At 49.9% G+C, this 24124-nt stretch overlaps 1 protein-coding gene across 6 annotated transcripts in view; it reads left to right on the top strand.

Moving 5' to 3' along the window:
• The window catches only part of MYLK3 (myosin light chain kinase 3), a 60809-nt gene that overhangs the window by 14631 nt on the left and 22054 nt on the right, over window positions 1-24124 (top strand). For 2 of the 6 annotated variants that reach the window (XM_009430731.4, XM_009430733.4), the window contains exons 2-8: window positions 8493-8583; window positions 10501-10933; window positions 15983-16443; window positions 17953-18058; window positions 18961-19054; window positions 19515-19624; window positions 21271-21412. In XM_009430731.4, coding sequence (XP_009429006.1) covers window positions 8493-8583; window positions 10501-10933; window positions 15983-16443; window positions 17953-18058; window positions 18961-19054; window positions 19515-19624; window positions 21271-21412 — 1437 coding nt within the window. Of the gene's footprint in view, window positions 1-293; window positions 922-5846; window positions 5974-8492; window positions 8584-10500; window positions 10934-15982; window positions 16444-17952; window positions 18059-18960; window positions 19055-19514; window positions 19625-21270; window positions 21413-24124 lie in introns of those variants that run through there. The other 4 variants (XM_003315084.6, XM_016929782.4, XM_063797095.1 and 1 more) reach the window with 4 other exon arrangements.

Raw genomic sequence — 24124 nt, 5'->3', positions numbered from 1 at the left:
TTCCTCCGCCCTGGGATCCCTCCTGGAGCCCAGCTGGCAGGTGCTGTTCTCCAAAGGACCCTTTCCTTTCCTCCAAACCATTAGTTGCATGAACCCTGCTGGCTCTGGGCAGATTCTTAACATATTTGCCCATCAGCAGCCTCTCAGAGAGGAATGTTAAATGCTGCCGTGATGTCAAAGGGGCCCCAAGGAGAAGGGCCTGGGCTGACCTCGGCCTGTCACTCACAGGCCCGTGTAGGGTGGGAGATAAGCAAAGCAAAGGCACAGGAAGAACCTGGGCCTCTGCGCTCCTCACACAGCCCAGGCCATCGTGGAGGTTGGTGCTGCCAGGAGTCTGTCAGCTACGGAGGACAATGACCTTGCAGACACCACCGCCTGAGTGAGAACCAGGGGTCTGTGCCTCTCCTCATTCCCCGCTCTTGCCCTTGTCAAGCCTGCACCAGCATGTCAGGAACCTCCAAGGAGAGTCTGGGGCATAGGGGGCTGCCAGGGTTGGGCAAGGCCTGCTTAACAACCATGGACAAAAAGCTGAACATGCTGAACGAGAAGGTGGACCAGCTCCTGCACTTCCAAGAAGATGTCACAGAGAAGTTGCAGAGCATGTGCCGAGACATGGGCCACCTGGAGCGGGGCCTGCACAGGCTGGAGGCCTCCCGGGCACCGGGCCCGGGCGGGGCTGACGGGGTTCCCCACATTGACACCCAGGCTGGGTGGCCCGAGGTCCTGGAGCTGGTGAGGGCCATGCAGCAGGATGTGGCCCAGCACGGTGCCAGGCTGGAGGCCCTCTTCAGGATGGTGGCTGCGGTGGACAGGGCCATCGCTTTGGTGGGGGCCACGTTCCAGAAATCAAAGGTGGCGGATTTCCTCATGCAGGGGCGTGTGCCCTGGAGGAGAGGCAGCCCAGGTGACAGCCCTGAGGAGGTTGGTTCCTGCTTCCCTGCCCTGGCTGGATGGGAGGCCCCGGCCCTGGTGGGAGACTGTCCAGGCAGCCAGTGTTTGGAGAGCTGGAGGCATGGTGTCCCCTTCCTGTGTGACCTGTTGATGGGGAAAAGGAGAGCTGGAAACTTACAGGTCATAGGTGGATTTCCAGTCCGGACACTGCCTGCCATTCTCCCCAGGGAAGGGAAGAAGCGGGGCTCTGGCCAGGACTGCAGGGTCTTGGCAGCTCCAGGGAACCTAGCTGTGGGGGACACGCTGGCGGTTTGGGAGGGAGGACCACCACACTTCTCTGACACCCCCGTGACTCCCCTTCTGCTCCTTCACACATGGGGTGGGACAGGCAGGAGTGGCCAGTCTGTCCTGATGGAGCCCTGCTCAGAAACCCACCCGCCACCTCCTGTCCCCAACCTTGAGCTTAGCTCCAGAGGGGGTGGAGAGTGCAGCTGCCTGTGGGGAGACGAGTGTTGACAGTGACCCAGGGGGACAGCAGGCAGGAGCCGGAGCCTGGGGGTGGAGGGTGGCATTCCTGGGAGCGGCTGTTCCTAAGAGTTGCATAATCAATCCTGCAGGCTAATGGAAGCTTGGCTGCTGAGAGAAGGATATGGGGGGTGAGGTCTGTAGAGGGAACACCCTGTTTGGGGACAGCTAGGGGTCAGCCACTTAGCAACACTCAGACAACCTGGAGCCACCATTTCAGACCCCTGCAGTGACTCACCAGCCTCTGGCAAGAGATGAGCTGGGGTCAGAGGGGTCCGTGCTTGACTCTGTGTCGGCTGCCTGCCGAGGACAGGAGCATGCCTCCCCTCCCCGCACCAGGTCAGAGCTCCCCTGCTGCCCCTTCCCCTCCCTGCCCTGCAGCTCCTTCAGAGCTGCCCCTCTCCCTAGCCCCCGCTGTCTGCACCGTGCCTTTTCTGAGGGCTTGGCCTGCAGGGCAGTGTGACCCTAACAAAGCCCGGCTTTAAAAATTAAAATTATGCTGGGTGCAGTGGCTGATGCCTGTAATCCTAGTGCTTTGGGAGGCCGAGGTGGGAGGATTGCTTGAGGCCAAGAGTTTGAGACCAGCCTAGGCAACATAGGAAGACCCCGTCTCTACAAAAAATAAATAAATTTACCAGGCATTGTGGCACAAACCTGTAGTCCCAGCTACTCGGGAGGCTAAGGTGGGAGAATTGTTTGAGTCCTGGAAATGGAGGCTTTGGTGAGCTATGTTTGTGCCAGTGCACTCCAGCCTGGGCCACAGAGTGAGGCCCTGTCTCTTAAAAAAAAATAAAGAAATTTAATTTAATTATAGTCAGCCCTCCATATTTGTGGGTTCTACATCTGCAGATTCAATCAAATCTCGGATCAAAATGTACTTAGTCCTATGATGGTGTGTCCGTACTGAGCATGTACAGGTTTTTCTTTCTTGTCATTATTCTCTAAATAATAATACAGTTGTTATACAATAGTATAACAACTACTCATATAGCATCTACATTTTATTAGGTATTATAAGTAATCTAGAGGTGATTTAAAGTGTATGGGAGGGTGTGTGTAGGTTACATGCAAATACCATGACATTTTATATCAGGGACTTGAGCAGCCATAGATTTTGCTGTGGAGGGGGCCCGGGAACCAATCCCTGGCACATACAGAGTCACGACTGTAAATAATAAAATAGATCTAATCAATAGCTTTAACAAAATTAATATGCACATGGTAAAAAAAATCATGTAGAGTAAAGAGCATACATTTCCTTCCTATTCCATCCCCCAGGCCCCAGAACACCAATACCCTGGCCCCCTAGGCAAGCGTGGATTCTGAGTTCCTTTGAATCCTTCCAGATAGAGGCTGTGTCTACAAGCACCTTGGTATCCACAGCACCCTTTTGTTTTGTTTTGTTTTTCCCACAATCTGTAGCACCAGAACTGCTTTGTTGTTTTTGTTTGTTTTTGAGACGGAGCTTCACTCTGTCACCCCTGGAGTTCAATGGCGCGATCTCGACTGACTGCAATCTCCACCTCCTGGGTTCAAGCGATTCTCCTGTCTCAGCCTCCTGAGTAGCTGGGATTACAGACGCCCACCACCATGCCCGGCTAATTTTTTTGTATTTTTAGTAGAGATGGGGTTTCACCATGTTGGCCAGGCTGGTCTTGAGCTCCTGACCTCAAGTGATCTGCCTGCTTTGGCCTCCCAAAGTGCTGGGATTACAGGTGTGAGTTACCGCTCCTGGCAGAATTGTTTTATTTTAATTCAAATGTTATTCACATTGTCCTGGCCCCGATTTCTAATTTTTTACTTAATATATTTTGGGCATTGATTGATGTTCATATCGTTATGAATATATCCGGGTACTCCCTTTGGGGGCTGTGTCTTCAGTTGTTAACCAGCCCAGATCCTCGTTTGTTTCTATTGTTTCTTATTTTTAGCAACTATAAATAAAGATGCAGTGAATATCCATAGATGTATGTCACTGAACACAAGTGTGAGTTTATCTGCATGATACACTCCTGGCAGTGGAAATACCAAGCCAAATGGTAAATTTATACAGATAAAGGCAAGTCAGCCTTCAAAGAAGTTACTCCAAATCAGTCTCCTACCATCAAGGTGTGGGAATGCTTTTGATTCTTTGCCTTTCTGGTGAATGAAAATGGGAAATTATTGTGCATGTTTTTTTTTTTCTCTTTTCCCCACCCACTTCCCCCTTCAGATTATTTTAAGGAAATCTGAGATGTTGGATCATTTCTTTCAAAAATGTTTTAGCATTTATAGCAAAAAGATAAGGGCTCTTTTAAAAAACATAATCTTGATACTATCATCACACCTAAAAAAGTGAATAACTTTGTTTATTTATTTTTATTTAGAGACAGGGTCTTACTACATTGCCCAGGCTGGTCTTGAACTCCTGGGCTCAAGCAATCCTCCTGCCTCAGCCTCCCGAAGTGTTGGGATTATAGGCACGAGCCACTGCACTGGGCCAAATGATAACTTTTTAGTATTACTGAAGTTCGGTGTTCAAATTTCCCTGATTATCTTATACTTTAAAAATATTTTAGGCTGGGTAAGGTGGCTCAAGCCTGTAATCCCAGCACTTTGGGAGGCTGAGGTGGGGGGATCACCTGAGGTCAGGAGTTCGAGACCAGCCTGGCCAACATGCTGAAACCCTGTCTTTAATAGAAATACAAAAATTAGCTGGGCATGGTGGCGCATACCTGTAATGCCAGCTACTCGGGAGGCTGAGGCAGGAGAATTGCTTGAACCCAGGAGGTTGGAAGTTGCAGTGAGCCAAGATTGCACCACCATACTGCAGCCTGGGCAATAAGAGCAAAAACTCCATCTTAAAAAAAAAAAAAAAAAAAAAAAAAAAAAAAAAGCTGGGTGTGGTGGCTCATGCCTGTAATTCCAGCATTTTGGGAGGCCAAGGTGGGCAGATCACGAGGTCAGGAGTTCGAGACTAGTCTGGCCAATATGGTGAAACCCCCGTCTCTACTAAAAATACAAAAATTAGCCGGGCATGGTGGCGTGCGCTTGTAGTCCTAGTTACCCGGGAGGCTGAGGCAGAAGAATCACTTGAACCCAGGAGGCGGAGGTTGCAGTGAGCCAAGATTGCACCACTGCACTCCAGCCTGGGTGACAGCGAGACTCCATCTCACAAAAATAAAATAAAATAAAATAAAATTTACAGTTTATTTGTATCAGACCCAGATAAGACAATTATTTATATGTCTCTTAAAGCTAACCTTTTGAACTTATGAAAAAATTTTAGGTTTTTATTATGGAAAATTTCAAATATATCCAAAGCTAGTTTTGGTTTATGTCTCACAGTTTTGATTTATATTTATTTTACTAGAGGACTGAACATCACTCACAGGTTTGAAACCTTTTGTATTTTCTGTGAACTGCCTGCTCATATCTTTTCCCCCTCTTTCCTATTTTGTTTTTTTTGCCTTTTTCTTATTGATTTGTAAGAGCACTTCATGTATTAATGAAATTAGCTGTTATACGTGTTGCATGAAGGCATTTCTGGGTAAGGGAAGTCACAGAGCTTCCTCTTTTCTGAGTTCTTGTGCCATTTCCCGTCTGTCCTGCCCCACTGGAACTTGCTAGATCTCTCCTCTGGCCCTGGCGTTTAATAAACATGTTAGGAATGTCTTTAGGTTTGGTCCAGTCTCCCCATCAGGCTGTCGGCTGCTGATTGGCCCATGACAGGAAGCCTCTGCTTCCCTCCGTGTTCTGAGGCCAGGGCAGGTCTTGCAGGAAGGGCTCAGAGAATGAGCGGTGAACTGAGACACAGCCACAGCTGCTAAACACATCGTCAGTGCTGAACGCCGTGCATTATGGAGGCTTCTTGGGGACTGTGTTTCCTGGGAGAGTGGGGCATGGCAACCATCTGTGGAATAGAATTAAATCCTAGCAACTGGCGGTTAAATTTGAAAATTGTGCCAGGACTTTGTGAAGGTCCTCCTGAGATCTTCAGAAGTCCCCAGCGGCACTTCATTTGGTTCCAGCAGTGAATTCGATGATCCCTGGAAGCCAGGTGCGGTCTCTTGGAAAACAGCCCCAGGCATATGTGTTCAGAGGCACCAGTCTTCTAGAATGGTGTGTGAGGAAGCACAGAAACGGCAGGGACTAGAAGGCTGAGCCCTGAAGACAGCACCCAGCTGGGGGTGGGGGGTGCGTACGCATGCGCCTGCCTACCCTAAAGATAAGGGAAGGAGAGGACAGTTTGAGCCCAACAAGGTCTGCCAAAGGACAGTCTGTCCAAGTCCCTTTCTGCCAGTGGGTAAAAGAGGAGGAGGTCTGTTTCATGCCTCCAGTTCCCCCAGCTCCGGGGGCAGCAGGACAGAGCCTGCAGAAGGATAATGGGGAGCTGTCTGCCGAGCAGGGGATCTGGGCCACATTGATGACGCTGGTGATCATGGTGACAGCGGCAGTGAGCAGTTTTGATGAAGTGCCTCCCCCACACCGGTGCTGGGCTGTGTGTTCTCCATGTGCTATGTCCTTACTGTTCAGAGGTCAAAGCTTGGTGTCCTGGAATCGCAAAATAATGAGCAGGTAGTAATTGAGAGGAGTGGGCATGATGTAGACAAACAGTGGAACCACCACCTTAGGGTTGGGGAGACATTTGGGACAGCTGTGGTGCCCTGCTTAGAGGGGACTGCCCTAGCCGAGTTTTGCCATCTTGGCCTAGAGTTGCCAGATCTTCAGGTTTTTTTCTGTGTGTGTGTGTGTGTGTGTGTGTGTGTGTGTGTTTGCTGGGATTACAGGTGCCTGTCACCATGCCTGGCTAATTTTTGTATTTTTGTAGAGACGGGGTTTCACCCTGTTGGCCAGGCTGGTCTTGAACTCCTGACCTCATGTGATACACCCTCCTCGGCCTCCCAAAGTGCTGGGATTACAGGCGTGAGCTACCACGCCCCGCCATCCTCAGATTTTTTAAGAAAAGCTGGGAACTTAGATTTTTTTTTTTCTAGTGAGTTTATTAAGGTATAGTAATTACATAATAATTATGATGGTATAATTTACATATAATAAACTGCACATACACACAAACTATGCACATTTCAAATATATAGCTCCACAAATGTTTCCATCCATATCACCATCACCACAATAAAAATGGGAAACAATTCTGTCACCCCAAAATGGATCCTGACTGTAAAAATCTCATAGATTTTAAAAGTTGGGAATAAATTGAAAAATTTAAACCTGGGTAACAAAGTGAGTACCTTGTCTCTATAAAACAACATCAACCAACAATTAGCTGGAGGTGGTGGCACGTGCCTGTAGTCCCAGCTACTCGTGAGGCTGAGGTGAGAGGATCACTTAATCCTGGAAGGTCGAGGCTGCAGTGAGCTGGGATCCAACCACTGCACTCCAGGCTGGACAACAGAGCGAGACTCTGTCTCAAAAAAAAAAAAAAAAATTGCAAGCCCAACAAAATATGTCCTGAGCTGTTTTTGGCCTCTGGGCTTCTAATTAAGGGCTTCTGTGGCAAGGCAGGGGAAGGCCCTGGCTGTGCCCCCAGGCATAAGGCACTCACTGATACAGCGGCCTCTCTTGCCTTGGCCACAGAAGCCCGGAGACTGGTGAGTGCCTTATGCCTGGGGGCCCAGCAAGGCTCTGGGCTGTGGCTGGCACTGCTGCTGCAACATGTGCCAGGATTCATCTTAGGGACTTCACGGAAGGGTCCAAACCCCAGAAGCACCATGCTCTTGCATGAGGACCCAGCAAGAGGTCAGACCATCTGGAAATATTTGCTTGAGTGTGGACTAGCTAAGCATACTGAGGGCTCTGGGCTGTTTTATGGGTGAAAGCATGGGCAGGCCAGGCACTGGTCTGGTGTGGACCCTTTGGATTTAAGGAAAAGCTTCTGAGAGCTTCTCTGGGCCAGTTCCTTACACTGGGCTCATTTAACACTGATAGCTCTTGGTTCCTGGCAGGACAAAATCAGCAGAGCTATTGAGCACCCACTATGTGCTGGGCACACTTCTAGGACATTTGCACATTACTCCCAAATCCTCCCACTGACTCTACAAGGCTGATAACATGATTATCCCCATTTTACAGATGAGGAAAGTGAGATGCAGAGAATTTAAGGATCTTGGCCAAGTGGTGAAGGTGGGGTTCAAACCCAGGATGGCTGGCTCCAGAGTCCATGCCCCTGGCTACACTGCTACACTGTAAAGAGGTGACCATGGGATCCCCCAACCCAGCTCCCAGGCACACATTACTAATTGACCTTGGCACTGTTTCCCCCTAAGCATGGATTTGACTTCAGAATTCAACCGAAACCAATGCTGTAGTAGCCATGACCAGTTGATCTGGGTTGGCATATTAAGATTATTTTCCATCTCTGGCCGGGCGTGGTAGCTCACATCTGTAATCCCAGCACTTTGGGAGGCTGAGGAGGGAGAGTAGCTTGAGTCCAGGAGCTTGAGACCAGCCTGGCCAACATGGTGAAACCCTGTCTCTACTAAAAATACAAAAATTAGCCGGGCATGGTGGCCCATGCCTGTAGTCCCAGCTACTCGGGAGGCTGAACTGGGAGGGTCGTTTGAACCTGGGAGGCAGCGGTTGCAGTGAGCCGAGATTGTGCCACTGCACTGCAGCCTGGATGACAGAGCAAGACCTTGTCTCAAAAAAAAAAAAAAAAAATATATATATATATATATATATATATATGTATGTATATATATATATTTGTGTATATATTTTTAAATGATTATTTTGCATCTGTAGTCTAAGTCCTTTGGGGTCCAGCCTATTTTGAACCCTGTATCGGGGGCTGGGTTCATCCCTTATGGGGAATATGGTGAAGCCCTGGAAAAGGAGGTGGTTCTGGGTGTGAAGCTGGGCGCCTCCTCTTTTAAATTTTATGACGTTGGGAAGGCCTCAGTGTCCTTCTCTCTGAAGTGATAATTGCAGTATCTACTCTCCAATGTTACTGTGAGACTGTGTGAAGTAACCTAAATGCCCTTATCTTAAACAAGGGGGAGGTGCTAAACAAATGTCTGTGGCCTGAATGGCAATGTTGATGATAATGATGACATTTTTTATGGTTGTTATTTTAGAATAAAGAGCGAGTGGAAGAAGAGGGAGGAAAACCAAAGCATGTGCTGAGCACCAGTGGGGTGCAGTCTGATGCCAGGGAGCCTGGGGAAGGTGAGTGGGACCCCATTTGCTTTATCTAACATTGCAGACACAACAGCTTCAGAATAAAGGCCCCAACAACACGGCCCACAGTATGATTCCTGGGCAACTGTCAAAGCTTCTTTTTTTCTTGTTTTTGCAGGGTTTTTTGTCATATATATCCCACCAGAGACACATAGTCAATTGCTGCATTTCAAAACCACCTGGAATACAGTTGACCCTTGAACAACTCGGGGTTGGGGAACTGACTTCCTGCACAGTTGAAAATTCAAGTATAATTTTTGAATCTTCCAAAATTTAACTACTAATAGCCTACTGTTGACTGGAAGTCTTGCTGATAACATAAATAAGCAATTAACACATGCTTGTTAAATATGGTATTCTTAGAGTAAGCTAAAGAAAAGAAAATGTTATTACGGTGATCACAAGGAAGATAAAATATATTCCCTATTCATTCAGTGGAAGTGGGTCTTCATTCTTGTCATTTTCACATTGAGTAGGCTGAGGAGGACGAGGAAGGTGAGGGGTTGGTCTTGTTGTCTTGGTGGCAGAGGAGGAAGAAAATCTACATCTAAGTGAACCCGTGCAGTTCAAACCTGTGTTGCTCAAGGGCCAACTGTAGTACCTTTCTGTGCAGGCTATGCCACCAACTTGTTACTCAAATGCTTTAAATGTTTATGGATTACTTTCTTAACCTTTAATTTTCTTGTATAATTTTGCATGATATTTACGTGGTTCCAAAGTCAAATAGACAAAACAATGTGTATTAAGAGAAGTCTAGAGGCCAGGTGCAATGGTCCATTCCTGTAATCCCAGCAATTTGGGAGGCCAAGGCAGGAGTATCATTTGAGCCCAGGAGTTTTGAGACCAGCCTGGGCAACATAGTGAGACTCCATCACTATGAAATTTTTTTTTACTTCAAAATAAGAGGCCGGGCACGGTGGCTCACACCTGTAATCCCAGCACTTTGGGAGGCTGAGGTGGGCGGATCAGCTGAGGTTAGGAGTTCGAGACCAGCCTGGCCAACATGGTGAAATACTGTCTCTACTAAAAATACAAAAATTAACTGGGCATGATGGCATGTGCCTGTAATCCCAGCTACTCAGGAGGCTGAGGCAGGAGAATCGCTTGAACCAGGGAGGTGGAGGTTGCAGTGAGCCGAGATCACGCCACTGTACTCCAGCCTGGGTGACAAGAGCAAGACTCTGTCTCAAAAATAAAAAATAAATAAAAGAGAAGTCTATCTTCTACCTTTGTTCTCTGCACCCTGCTTCCTCCCCTGATATGTAAGTAACCATTTAAAAAACTTTTGTCTTTTCTTTCCCTTGAGGTCCAGTCTAACTAGAAAACATGATCAGTGGTTATGTGCACATGTGCACACATGCACACTCACACATGCTCCCTTCTTAGAGAAACAGGATGCCAGACACACCATTCTCCACCTTGCTTTCTTTCACTTACAGTATATCCAGAGATCACTCCATAGCTGTGCTTAGAGATTGTTTTTTTGAGACGGGGTCTCACTCTGTTGCCCAGGCTGGAGTGCAAGTGGCGTGAATATGGCTCACTGCAGCCTCTATCTACTGTGCTCAATCATCCTGCCTCAGCCTCCCAAGTAGCTGGGATTGCAGGCACATGTGACCATGCCCAACTCATTAAAAATTTTTTATTTTTAGTAGAGGCAAGCTTTCATTGTGTTGCCCAGGCTTCCATAGAGATATTAATTTCTCCTTTTTCACAACAAGTGTGCCGCACTCCTTGTTGGATGCATCATGGTTTAGTCAACCAGCCCCTTTCATTTGGGTTGCTTCCAGTCTTTGGCTATTATAAACCTGAGCACTGAATGGCCTTGTGCAGATTCCTTGCAGTATCTTTGTGGCAGACTCCTCCACATGGGAGTGCATTTTTGTCCTGCCTGTTTTCCTGTAGAGAGCCAGAAGGCGGACGTGCTGGAGGGGACAGTGGAGAGGCTGCCCCCCATCAGAGCGTCAGGGCTGGGAGCTGACCCCGCCCAGGCAGTGGTCTCACCGGGCCAGGGAGATGGTGTTCCTGGCCCAGCCCAGGCATTCCCTGGCCACCTGCCCCTGCCCACAAAGGTGGAAGCCAAGGCTCCTGAGACACCCAGCGAGAACCTCAGGACTGGCCTGGAATTGGCTCCAGCACCCGGCAGGGTCAATGTGGTCTCCCCGAGCCTGGAGGTTGCACCAGGTGCAGGACAAGGAGCATCGTCCAGCAGGCCTGACCCTGAGCCCTTAGAGGAAGGCACGAGGCTGACTCCAGGGCCTGGCCCCCAGTGCCCAGGGCCTCCAGGGCTGCCAGCCCAGGCCAGGGCAGCCCACAGTGGTGGAGAAACACCTCCAAGGTAAGGGGAGCTCTTCCAGGCTGGGCGAGGGAGGGGATGGACTGTGGCCCCTTGCTGGAGCTTGGCCGTGGGCAGCATCCACTGCATACATGTTCCTGGGCTGTTCTTGCGAGGGGAATGGGGAGGAGGCCTGGGCCCTGCCTCTGGGAGCTTAGAGTACCACTGCTCACCGGCTGCCCACTAGAAATAACTGGGAGGAGTTTGGAAAATAAAGATGCCTGGAGATGTTGATTGAATTGGTCTGGAGTGAGTCTCAGGAATTAGATTTTTCTTTTTTACATGCTCCCCAGGTGGTCCTAATGGGGAACAGGGTTGAGAATCACTAGCTCTTAGATCAGTACTAACAGTAGCTAAAAGATGGGGCTCACGGAGCACCTGCCCCTGGGCTGGCCATTGGCTGGGCATTTCACCGGGTTCACCTTTTATTCTCAAGCCATCCACAGAAGGTGAATGTGGTTGTTATCCCCATTTCATTGATGAGAATACTTAGGCTCCCAGTGCCCAGGGCCCCACAGCTAGGAATTCATAGAGTTGGGATCTGAATCCGGGTTACCGGATTCCGGAACCTGTGCCCCAATCACTGCACCATCCTGCTTCCTCAAGTCGGCATTTAATTAAGTTCTAAATAATATGGTGGGGAGAGAAGGACAGGGCCCTCAGGAATGTGAGAGGGGTGCAGGCTGAGTCAGCCCCGGGAGCTTTCAGCAGGCTCACGCAGAAGTCCTGGAGGTGGAGTCGTGGCAGCTGCCCTGCCCCTAGAACGCAGCCTGAGGACCTGCTCTCGGCAGGCAGACGTCTGTAGCAGAGTAAAGAACCTGCAGACTCTCATGCCCTCCCCAGCACGTCCCGGTCCCCAGGGCAGCCCTGCTGAAGGGCGCTGTGGCCCCGGGCTTCTCTCGGAGGGACCTGGTGTTTCCTAGCATCTTCTGCGCCTGCCTAGGGTGGCCCTGACCTGTCATGGAGAACCCAGGCCTGGCTCAGGGAGTGGATCTGGTGTCTGTGTTTGCTGTGGTGACAGGCAGAGAAGCCCAGATCATTTGTCAGACTTGGTTCTAGGAGGAAATGGGAGCCTCCCAGGAGGCCTCGCAGGCTGGAGGAAGGGGTTCCTGGCAGGCATCCCGGGATAGGAACCAGGACACTAAATGTGGAATCTGGGGCTGGGGGTGAACTGTCTATGAAGTTGTTAGGGGCCTCAAAAGATTCTGACAGAGAAGAAAAGTTCTCTATCTCAGGTTCAACCCTTGGCTGAATTCAGGCCCAGCAGACCTGCAGCGGCCTCAGGAAGAGAGGAGATCACTACCTGCCCTTCCTCACCTCAGACATGGGTGTATTTTGAGGAAAATAGGTTGGAAGTCAAGTATCAGCTCTGACGGGCCATGGCTGCCTGTGCAGAGGATCCTGCCGGGCACTGTGGCTCATGCCTTGATCCCAGCACTGTGAGAGGCCGAGGCGGGAGGATCGCTTGAGCCTAGGAGCTTGAGGCCAGCCTGGGCAACAAAGCAAGACCCTATCTCTACAAAAATTAGCTGGGCTACCGTGGGCATGGTGGCGTGCACCTGTAATCCATGCATGCTACTGGGGAGGCTGAGGTGGGAGGATCACTTGAGCCCAGGAGGTTGAGGCTGTAGTGAGTTATGATCACACCATTGCACTCCGGCCTGGGAGACAAAGTGAGACCCTATTTGAAACAAACAACAACAACAACAAACAAACCCAGAGGATCCTGAGGCCATGACTACTGAGGCATTGAGCTGGACCTGGTCAGCACTGCCTGCCGTGAGTCTGCCACATGGCGGGTAGACAGCTTTGGGTACTGAAGGTGGCAGGAGCTGCTTGTAAGTGCCTTTAGGGGCTTCACTTCATGCCCCTGGAAGTGAAGACCCAAAGGGAAGTCATGACTGCTGGCCTTCTCAGCTGACCATTGACTGGCAGCAGTTTCCTGTGTCCCTTGGTCTGGCAGGAGGCCTGAGTTAGATTTGGAGTGCCTTGCCATGGATGCCACACTTCCCTTCCTACCTGTCATTACCGAACCATGCCCAGTCCCAAGGCACAGTGTTGGAAGGATTTCTACCTCCCACCCAGTGAGTCACACGCACCTAGGGACAGGTGTGTCAGAGAGGTCCAGCAGCTCAGACACGGGGACGGGGCCTTCAGCTGCTGGAGAAAGGCGTCACTGTTTTCTTTTAAAAAATTGGGATAAAAACTGTCCAGGCACAGTGGCTCATGCTTGTAATCCCAGCACTTTGGGAGGCCGAGGCGGGCGGATCAGCTGAGGTCAAGAGTTCAAGACCAGCCTGGCCAAAATGGTGAAACCCTGTCTCTACTAAAAATACAAAAATTAGCTGGGCATGGTGGCGGGTGCCTGTAATCCCAGCTACTCAGGAGACTGAGGCAGGAGAATCGCTTGAACCTGGGAGGCGGAGGTTGCGGTGAGCCAAGATTGTGCCATTGCACTCCAGCCTAGGGGACAAGACCGAGACTTTGTCGCAAATAAATAAATAAATAAATAAATAGGGGTAAAAACCACATAATGTAAAATTTAACATCTTAGCGCCCCCCTCCTTTTTTTTTTTTTTTGAGACAGGGTCTCACTCTGTCACCGAGGCTGGAGTGCAGTGGTGCCATCTCGGCTCACTTCAGCCTCCACTTCTCGGGCTCAAGTGAGCCTCCTGCCTCAGCCTGCAGTGTAGCTGGGATTACAAGCATGTGCCACCATGCCTGGTTAATTTTTTATGTTTTTGTAGAGACAGGTCCCACTATGTTGCTCAGGCTGGTCTCGAACTCCTGGCCTCAAGTGATCCTCCTGCCTCAGCCTCCCAAAGTGCTGGGATTACAAGTGTGAGCCACAGTGCCCAGCCCCATCTTAACCTTTTAAAAGTGTACACTCAGTAGTGTTAAGTATATTCACGTTGTTGTGAGACAGATCTCCAGGACGTTTCCATCTAGCAAAACTGAGATTCATCATCCACTAAATAACACCTCCTGCCCCTCAGCCCTTGACAGCCACCATTGTACTTTCTGTCTCCATGAATCTGAGTATTTGAGGGTCCTAATATCAGTGGAATCATACAGGATTTGTCTTTTTGTGTGTGTGTGTGTGATGGAGTCTCACTGTGTCATCCAGGCTGGAGTGCAGTGGCATGATCTCAACTCACTGCAAACTCCACCTCCTGGGTTCAAGCGATTAGCTATTCTCCTGCCTCAGCCTCCCAAGTAGCTGGGACTACAAGCACGTGCCACCACACTCAGCTAATTTTTGTATTTTTAGTAGAGATGGACTTTCTCCATGTTGGCCAGTCTGGTGTCAAACTCCTGATCTCAGGTGATCCATTCTCCTTGGCCTCCCAAAGCGCTGGGATTACAGATGTGAGCCACTGCACCTGGCCACAGGATTTGTCTTTTTGTGCCTGGCTCATTTCACTGAGCACAGTGTCCTCAGGGTCCATCGATGCTGTAGTGTGTGTCAGAACGTCCCTCCTCTTTAAGGCTGAATAGTATTCTGTGCTATATAATGCGTAGACACCACCTTCTGTCTATGTATTATCCATCACTGGGCATTTGGGTTGCTTCCACCTTTTGGCTTTTGTGAGTAATGCTGCTACAGTTATGAGTGTACAGATGTCTCTTGGAGACCCTGCTTTGGATTCTCTGGGATATATACCCAGAAGTGGAGTTGCTGAAACATGCGGTAATCCTACTTTTAATTTCTGAAGAGCCTCCAGTTTTCCACAGCAGTTGTGCCATTTTAGCCCTTTTGAACCCCTGCATTTGTGCCTTCCTCTCTTGGTTGACTCTTGGTGCATCTGTAAGGTATCACCGTTCCTGAAGACAAAAGAGAGAACTGAGGCCAGACTTATCCAAAGCTGTCCAGCAACCTGCTGGCAGAGCTAAGCCCAGAATCGAGGCCACCTGCCTCCCTGCTGAGACTCAGTCCCCGCCAGACACTGTCACCCTCACCCCCTAACACACATAGACCCCGTGCTGTGGGATTGTGGCCCAGCAAAAAGAAGCCCCACCAAGAGGCAGCCAGAGGTGGGGAGACTCGGAGAGGGAGGGTTTGGATTCCCGGGTGACTTGACTGCCAGGATCAGGGTCCTTCCTTGTAGAGGTCGGGGCTCAGAGGGCCTTTCCCACTTCCATCTGGGCTCACAAACCCTAGTATTGCAGAGTCTGGACAGTGAAAATGAGTGAAGTGAGCTGGGGCATTGCCAGGGTGCGCAGGGCCTGTGCTGAGGTGGAGAGCTGTTCCTCAACCATGTGGGCACGTGGGCCCAGCACAGCCAGCTCTTCTGTTTGTTCAAGATGAACAGAAAGTCTAGTCTTTTATGAGAATTGCCTGATTTTATTTTATTTTAGTTTTTGAGACAGGGTCTCTCACTCTGTCGCCCAGGCTGGAGTGCGGTGGTATGATCATAGCTCACTGTAGCCTCCATCTCCTGGGTTTAAGCAGTCCTCTTGCCTCAGCCTCCTGAGTATCTGGGACCACCACTCCTGGCTAAGTTTTTTAAAATTATTTTTTGTAGAGGTGGGGTCTTGCTATGTTGCCCAGGCTGGTCTCAAACTCCTGGCCTCAAGGGATCCTCCCACCTTGGCCTCCCAAAGCACTGGGATTACAGGTGTGAGCCACTGTGCCCAGCTGGAATTGACTGATTTTAAACAAATACTTCTGATCTGGGGCTTCCAGTGTGACGTTTGAGTTGGTTTCTCCTTATCTTCATTTAAGTGAAAGGGAAACTGGGCCCAGGGGAAGGTAGAGGGACCCGGGCCTCCCGCCTACAAGCCTCAGTTCTCCTGGGACAGAAGCAGGTTCTCAGGGGTGTATGGTCCTCACCCCTGTCCATTCTCAAGCTTCCCAGGACCCTCATCTGGTGGGATCCTGGGAGCTGATGGCACCAACTGTCACTGAAGTCAGCTCCTGCCCTGGTGTCCTGTCTAGCAGGGCCCCAGGGCCATTGTCAATGATGGCAGCAGTGGGCATTGGAACCCACGTCTGTTCTGACTCCAGAGTCCTTGCCTCTAACCTCAGCACCATGTTTCTCTCCACCCCAGGATCTCCATCCACATACAAGAGATGGATACTCCTGGGGAGATGCTGATGACAGGCAGGGGCAGCCTTGGACCCACCCTCACCACAGAGGCTCCAGCAGCTGCCCAGCCAGGCAAGCAGGGCCCACCTGGGACCGGGCGCTGCCTCCAAGCCCCTGGGACTGAGCCCGGAGAACAGACCCCTGAAGGAGCCAGAGAGCTCTCCCCGCTGCAGGAGAGCAGCAGCCCCGGGGGAGTGAAGGCAGAGGAGGAGCAAAGGGCTGGGGCCGAGCCTGGCACGAGACCAAGCTTGGCCAGGAGCGACGACAATGACCATGAGGTTGGGGCCCTGGGCCTGCAGCAGGGCAAAAGCCCAGGGGCGGGAAACCCTGAGCCTGAGCAGGACTGTGCAGCCAGGGCTCCGGTGAGAGCCGAAGCAGTAAGGAGGACGCCCCCAGGCGCCGAGGCTGGCAGCGTGGTTCTGGGTAAGTGGGGCTGTTGCCTGGCTAGACACGAGCCCTAAGGGGAGGGAGTTTGGAGCCCCTACTCCTGGGGAGTCTTCCTGTAGCTTCCAGGGGTAGATCATATGAGTCTGGGGGCGTCCAAGAGTCGGGAACATCTCCAGGTACATCCTGGGGCTGGAGACCAAGGCGCAGAGATGTGGGGCCTGAACTTGGGCTGGCTGCAGGGGTAAGGGAGAGGGGACACGTGTGGCCCACCTGGGTACATTTCCTTTTTTGGAGACAGGGTCTTGCTCTGTTGCCCAGGCTGGAGTCCAGTGGCATGATCATAGTCCCCTGCAGGCTTGACCCAGGTTCAAGTGATCCTCCAGCCTTGGCCTCCCAGAGCTTTGGGATTGCAGGCATAAGCCGCTGTGCCTGGCCACTGGGGAGATTTCTTACCGCCACCTGCCCACCTGAGCTTGCCACCATGAGTCTCATTTTGGATTGAGAGAGAGAAAGCTCTGTTAAAAAGCGAAGACATGAATTGGTGTCTGTGACCACTGTCAGCCATTCCCACCCACCCGGGCTAGTGACCCAGGGTGTGTTCTTATGATCTAAAAGCCCTCAACCCCTCCAGCCCTAGGGTCACACCCTCCTTGGTCTGAGAATTGTCCATGGACCACTGTCGGTGTTCCCGGTAGTTGGAGAGCAGGCAAAGTGCTCCCATGGCGAGCACTGAACAAACGCTAGCCCGAGCCAACTTCCTTCCAGCCCTTGGTGCACAACCGGTTCATACCACTGCACTTGCTGTGTGTTCTAGATTCTGTTTTATTCATTTAGTCTATTTCCTTTAACATTTCTAGGTATTCATATCACCTCTGAAGGACAAGATTAAAATAAAACAACCCTAAACCATTAAAAAACAAACAAACAAGCAAACCTTTCCAAGTGCTGGCCGTCCTCTATTTCCCTTGCCGACAGATCCCCTGTCCACCCCCTCCCCAATCCTGTGCCCCGGGGCCTGCCCCTCTGGCTCCATCACGGGCTGTCATGCTGAGCTTCTGGTTGGGCTCAGCTGGCAGGAGATGGAGGGTGAGAGGAGAGAGGGTGGATGTTTATTTCCCCAGCTGCCTCCCTCTCATAACACCCTCACGAGTTTCCACAGCCCTGACTTTACAGTCCCTTTAAAAATAGTGGTGTCACTAACTGCCCCATCACCTTGTCCACATGGGCCCTCTGTTTCCTGTGGGCCACACAGATCCACTAGGATCACCTTCTAGACGTCATGAACAGACTGGATAGAACTTCTCGGCCTTGCCAAGGGCACTGTCCTGGGTGCCGGGAGACCTGGGTTTGAGTGCTGTCTGTCACGGGCTCCCTTCTCTGCCGAATGGATGGCTCTACTGAGATGGTTTGGAGAAAAGGTTTCAAATACCAGGGCTGTACGTAGGGCCTGGTGGACCAAGAGAAGCTAAGTGGGTCTGGCACAGGTGACCGAGAGGTGTGGGCTGCACAGAGGAGGCTCACAGGTCCTTATTGCCTCCTGAGCAGATGACAGTCCGGCCCCACCAGCTCCTTTTGAACACCGGGTAGTGAGCGTCAAGGAGACCTCCATCTCTGCGGGTTACGAGGTGTGCCAGCACGAAGTCTTGGGAGGGTAGGTGGGCATCTGCCTTGGTGGGGGGGCTTAGAGCAGGAGTCACGGGGCAGGGTCGGGACCACCTGGAGAACTGGGGTGGGTGCTGCAGGATGACTCTCTCTCGAGCTGATGGAGCCAAGGCTGGGGTGGGACATCCTGTACAGCATGGGGTGCATGGTGGCCCACAGAGTAGGGGAAAGAGAATAGCTTGAGAGGACACGAGAGCCCACGTGGCATCTGGGAGGGGAGGCTCAGGAGGGCGGGCACCCTGTGGGTATGGGAGGCACAGCCTGGAGGTGGCCGGAAAGCCGACATGAGGTGGGGTGAGGAGAAGCTTCTTTAGGGTGGATAGCCCAGGTGGTGTGGGGTGAGGGGATGTTCCCTGGGATGCAAGATGGCCCAGGTGGTGTGGGGTGAGGGGATGTTCCCTGGGGTGCAGGATGGCCCAGGTGGTGTGCGGTGAGGGGGATGTTCCTTCAGGTGCAGGATGGCCTCAGTGGTGTGGGGTGAGGAGATGTTCCCTGGGGTGCAGGATGGCCTGGGTGGTGTGGGGTGAGGGGATGTTCCCTGGGGTGCAGGATGGCCTGAGTGGTGTGGGGTGACGGGATGTTCCCTGGGGTGCAGGATGGCCTGGGTGGTGTGGGGTGAAGGAGATGTTCCTTCGGGTGCAGGATGGCCTCAGTGGTGAGGGATGAGGGGATGTTCCCTGGGATGTGGAATGGCCTGGGTGGTGTGGGGTGAAGAGTTGCTTTGCAGGTTTCGGGATAGCCAGCAGGGTTTTGGGGTGATGACAGGCTGCACTCTGGGATGTAGGATGGTCCACATGGCCTGTGTGTGGATGAGTCGGACCCAGAAGTCCAGGGATGGGTGTGGGATGAGCCTCTGGGCTCTCAGCCTGCCGTGTGGCTATGTCTCTGCAGGGGCCGGTTTGGCCAGGTCCACAGGTGCACAGAGAAGTCCACAGGCCTCCCACTGGCTGCCAAGATCATCAAAGTGAAGAGCGCCAAGGACCGGGTGAGGCGTCTGCCTGGGCCAGGTCCCTGTGGCCACCCTCAGGATTCCTTTCCTTCCCTCAGGGCCCCCAGGCTCCCATGCTGAGCTGGAAATGCTACTTATTCCTGCTCTTTTCCAGAATTCCCACCCTCCAGTCAGGCAGTCCCCTTCACAGCCCTGGGTCCAGACCCACCCTCCATGCGCAGGTGTCCAGGCACAGCTCTGTAGGGCTGCCTGTGGGGCCTGGGGCAAGAAGGTCCTGTCCTTGTTGGGCCTTAGGTTTCCTGTCTGTGAGATGAGTGGGTCACACTCAGGCCCTTTGTGTTGTAGAATCTGGTTTGGGTGTTGAGTCAGGGAGACCTGGTGTGAGAATAGGAAACTAAGGAAGAATGAGGAGTTATGTGTCTGTCTTGGGAGGTCAGCTGGCTCCTCTTCCTGACTCATTCGCTTGGAAATCCCTCTGTCCTCTGGTTCCCCCAAGGAGGACGTGAAGAACGAGATCAACATCATGAACCAGCTCAGCCACGTGAACCTGATCCAGCTCTATGACGCCTTCGAGAGCAAGCACAGCTGCACCCTCGTCATGGAGTAGTGAGCATCAGAGGCGGGGCGGCCGCCTCGGCTCAAGCCAGGGCTCAGTGCTGGGGCTTAGAGCCTTCATTCGAGGCAAAGCCCTCTCTCTCCTTTCCCCTTCCTGGCACGTCCAGGGTCGTGTCATCCTGTCTTCTCTGGCTTGGCTATTTGACCTCCAATACGGAATGTGGAGGACAAAGCAACTTTGTCACAAACCAGTGGCCAGTGAGCCTGATTTGACCTGCCGGTGTATGTATGTCAATTGACCTATACTACTTTCAGTGATTTTTTGAAAATTAAATTAAATTGAAACTTTTTTTAGAGACAAGGTCTTACTCTGTCACCCAGGCTGGAGTGCAGTGGTGTGATCACAGCTCACTGCAGCCTTGAACTCCCAGACTCCAGTGATCCTCCCACTGTAGCCTCCCATGAAGCTGTGACCACAGGCGTGTGCCACAATGCCCAGCTAATTTTTAAATTTTTTGTAGAGATGAGGTCTTGCTATGTCGCCCAGGCTGGTCTTGAAATCCTGAACTCAAGTGATACTTCTGCCTCAGCTTCCCAAAGTGCTGGGATTACAGGTGTGAGCCACCACACTCTGCCTATTTTTGGCAATGTGGGATTTGTTGTTAACCATTGGAAATTAGGAAGCTTCACATTAAAACCTAGATATCTGGCTTTTCTTGAAAACGTAAAAGATGTAGTAAATGCCGGGCCTGCCTTTCCAAGTGGAAGTGATGTGTGGGAGCTCCCAGGGGTTGCTGTTTGTATACAGGGTGACCAGGCTTCCTTTGCCACAATCCCCACCACTCCCAACCGCCCCAGTGCTGGGGCCAAGGGCTCAGAGGCCGTTCGTATTTGTGCTTGTGTTGCTGTTTTCCTTATGGGCAGAGCTGAAGAGAGTAAAACATTTGTCATGTCATGTCCTTATTGAAAGTGGAAAAAGAAAAGATAAGCGAAAGACTATGTGTCTTCAGAACATGTTTGCTTCATGTATGGCCTTATTGGCCCATTTAGGCTTATGCCACAAAGGTCTGAGTTGGCCTCCATAGGTGAATGAGTTCACAGCCCTGGTCAGAATCATCCAGAGTGTGCCTGGATCATCAACACTGATGGCCATCCCCTCTTCCCTTTGACCTGTCACTTCCTTTTTACCACGCCTAATCTTTGCTGGGAGCGGACTGGAGCAAAGGTCCCAATAAAACCCCAATGGCAGGCCCGGCGGGGTGGCTCACGCCTATAATCTCAGCACTTTGGGAGGCCGAGGTGGGTGGATCACATGAGGTCAGGAGTTCGAGACAAGGCTGACCGACATGGTGAAACCCTGTCTCTATTAAAAATACAAAAATTAGCCGGGTGTGGTGGTGAGCACCTATAATCCCAGCTACTTGGAAAGCTGAGGCAGGAGAATCACTTGAACCCAGGAGACGGAGGTTGCAGTGAGCAGAGATCGCGCCACTGCACTCCAGCCTGGGCGACAGGGTGAGACTCTGTCTAAAAACAAAACACACAAAAAACCCAAGGGCAGTGGCAGCAGCCCTGTGACCCATGGGGTGTGATGGTGGGCCTACCCGGGCTGGCCTCTTTTGGCCCTATAATGACAGTGGACAAGCCCTGAAGAGCCTTGCTTAGGCTGGTGCCTGCCTCTCCCTTTGCTCTGGCAGCGTGGACGGGGGTGAGCTCTTCGACCGGATCACAGATGAGAAGTACCACCTGACTGAGCTGGATGTGGTCCTGTTCACCAGGCAGATCTGTGAGGGTGTGCATTACCTGCACCAGCACTACATCCTGCACCTGGACCTCAAGGTGGGTTCTGCCCTGGGCATGCGGTAGGGGCCCCTGGTGTCCTAGCCCCTGGTGTGCTCTCACCATTGAGAGCTCTATCCACAGACAGTCCCAGCTTCCATTCCTGGCTCTCTGTCATTTTGTAGTTCTGGAGTCTGGGACAGGCCACTCTTGCTGCCTCTTGGGGCTGTAGTTCTTCCATCTGGATAATGGTACCTCTTTAAGTATTATTTGAAGATTAAGTGAAACAATGAGCTTTTCTTCTTTAAAAATATCTTTAAGATTACTTTTTTTAAAAGTTCAAAAGGGAACATAGGCTTTTGGTAACAACTATAGACAACAGAGTAGTGTGTAAAATACACAGTGAAAGTTCCTCCCGCCAGGCCTCCGTGCTGAAGGGACTTCTCTGTGAGCAAGCTGGCATGACTCACAGACACACAAAAGGAGATCCTACGATGCATTCTTCCCTCCCTCCCTCCCCCTCTCTCTCTTTCTTTTCTTTCTTTCTCTCTCTCTTTCTTTTCTTTCTTTCTTTCTTTCTTTCTTTCTTTCTTTCTTTCTTTCTTTCTTTCTGTTTCTTCTTTCTTTCTTTCTCTCACTTTCTTTTTCTTTCTCTCTCTCTTTTCTCTCTCTCTCTCTCTTCTCTCCTCTCTCCTCTCTTTCTTTTTTGGAGACAGGGCCTCTCTCTGTTGCCCAGGCTGGAGTGCAGTGGTGCCATCATATCTCACTGCAGCCTGGACCTCCCAGGCTTAAGTGATCCTCAGTCTCCCAAGTAGCTAGGACTACAGGCACGTGCCACCACACTTGGCTAATTTTTGTATTTTGTATAGAGACAAGGATTCACCATGTTGCCCAGGCTGGTCTTGAACTCCTGGACTCAAACAATCCTGCCTCAGCCTCCCAAAGTGCTGGGATTACAGGCATGAGCCACCACATCTAGCCCAGATGGCTGCAAATGCCATTAATTCATTCCTTTTTATGGCTGAGTAGTATATGGTACTGGCATAAAAATAGGCGCTGAGTGGTATATGGTACTGGCATAAAAATAGGCACATAGACCAATGGAACATAATCGAGAACCCAGAAATAAACCCTAATACTTACAGCCAACTGACTGACAAAGCAAACAAAAACAAGTGAAGAAATGACACCCTATTCAACAAATGGTGCTGGGATAATTGGCAAGCCACATGTAAGAGAATGAAACTGGATCCTCATCTCTCACCTTATACAAAAATCAACTCAAGATGGATCAAGGACTTAAATCTAAGGCCTGAAACTAAAAATTGTAGAAGATAACATTGGAAAAAATCCTTCTAGACATTGGCTTAGGCAAGGATTTCATGAGCAAGAACCCAAAAGCAAATGCAATAAAAACCAAATGTTTGAAGAAGAATTAACACCTTTACAAATTCTTCCAAAAATAGAAGAGGAGGGAACACTTGCTTCTCATTTTATGAGGCTAATCTTATCCTGATACCAAAATCAAAGACATCACAAGGAAAGAGGGCTACAGACCAAAATCCCTTATGGATATAGATGCAAAAATTCTCAATAAAGTATTAGCAAACTGAAAAAAACATATAAAAAGGATTATATTCATGACAAAGTGGAATTTATCCCAAGAATGCAAGGTTGGTTTAACATATGAAAATCAACCAACGTAATGTGCCATATTAATAGAATAAAGGATGAAATCATGTAATCATTTTAATAGATGAGAAAAAATAATTGACAAAATCCAAAAACTTTTCATGATGAAAATAATAAACAAATGAGGAACAGAACTTCCTCAACCTGATAAAGGCCATTTGTGAAAAACCCACAGCTGACACTATAGTTTGTAGTAGGAGACTGAATGTTTTCTCCTTAAAATCAGGAATAAGACAAGGATATCTGTTCTTGCAACTTGTATTAAACATTTTACTGGAGGCTATCACTAGGGCAATTAGGCAAGAAAATAAAAGGCATTCAGATTGGGAAGGAAGTAAAACTGTCTCTATTTGCAAATGACATGCTCTTGTATATTAAAAATCTTAAAGAGAGGAGACTATTAGGATTAATAAATTCATCAAGGTTGCAGTATACAAGACAAATATACAAAAATCAATTGTATTTCTAAATACTGGGACTGAACAATCTGTAAATAAAATCAAGAAAATAATTTCATTTGTGACAATATCAAAAGAAAAAATACACTTAGAAATATACTTAGAAAAAAATTAACAAAATAAGTGCAAGACATTCTCTGAAAACTGCAACAAAATGTTAAGATAATTCAAAGACCTAAATAAATGGAAAGGCATGCCATGGTCATGGATTGGAAAATTTAATATTGTTAAGGTGACAATACTCCCCCATTGATCTATAGATTCAACATAATTCTTATCAAAGTCATAGCTGGCTTCTTTCCAGATATTAATGAAATCCTAAAATTCAGATGGGAATTCAAGGGACCTAGAAACAAAAACAATCTTGAAAAAGAACGAATTTGGAGGACTAACTTTTCCCAATTTTGAAACTTTCTACAATGCTACAGAAACCAAAACAACATATTACTAATGTAAGGTTAGATATGTGCATCAAATTAATACACTTGAGAGTCTAGACATAAACCATTACATTTATGGTCAATTGATTTGTGACAATGGTGCTATGACAATTCAGTAGAAAATTATAGTCTTTTCAACAATTGTGCTGGGACCCCATGCTAGGGAGCTACATGTAAAAGAA

Source organism: Pan troglodytes, chromosome 18, assembly GCF_028858775.2.
Source record: "Pan troglodytes isolate AG18354 chromosome 18, NHGRI_mPanTro3-v2.0_pri, whole genome shotgun sequence".
NCBI classification, from domain to species: Eukaryota; Metazoa; Chordata; class Mammalia; order Primates; family Hominidae; genus Pan; species Pan troglodytes.
The sequence above is the reverse complement of the archived record's forward strand: the minus strand, read 5'-3'. Positions and strand labels throughout refer to the sequence as shown.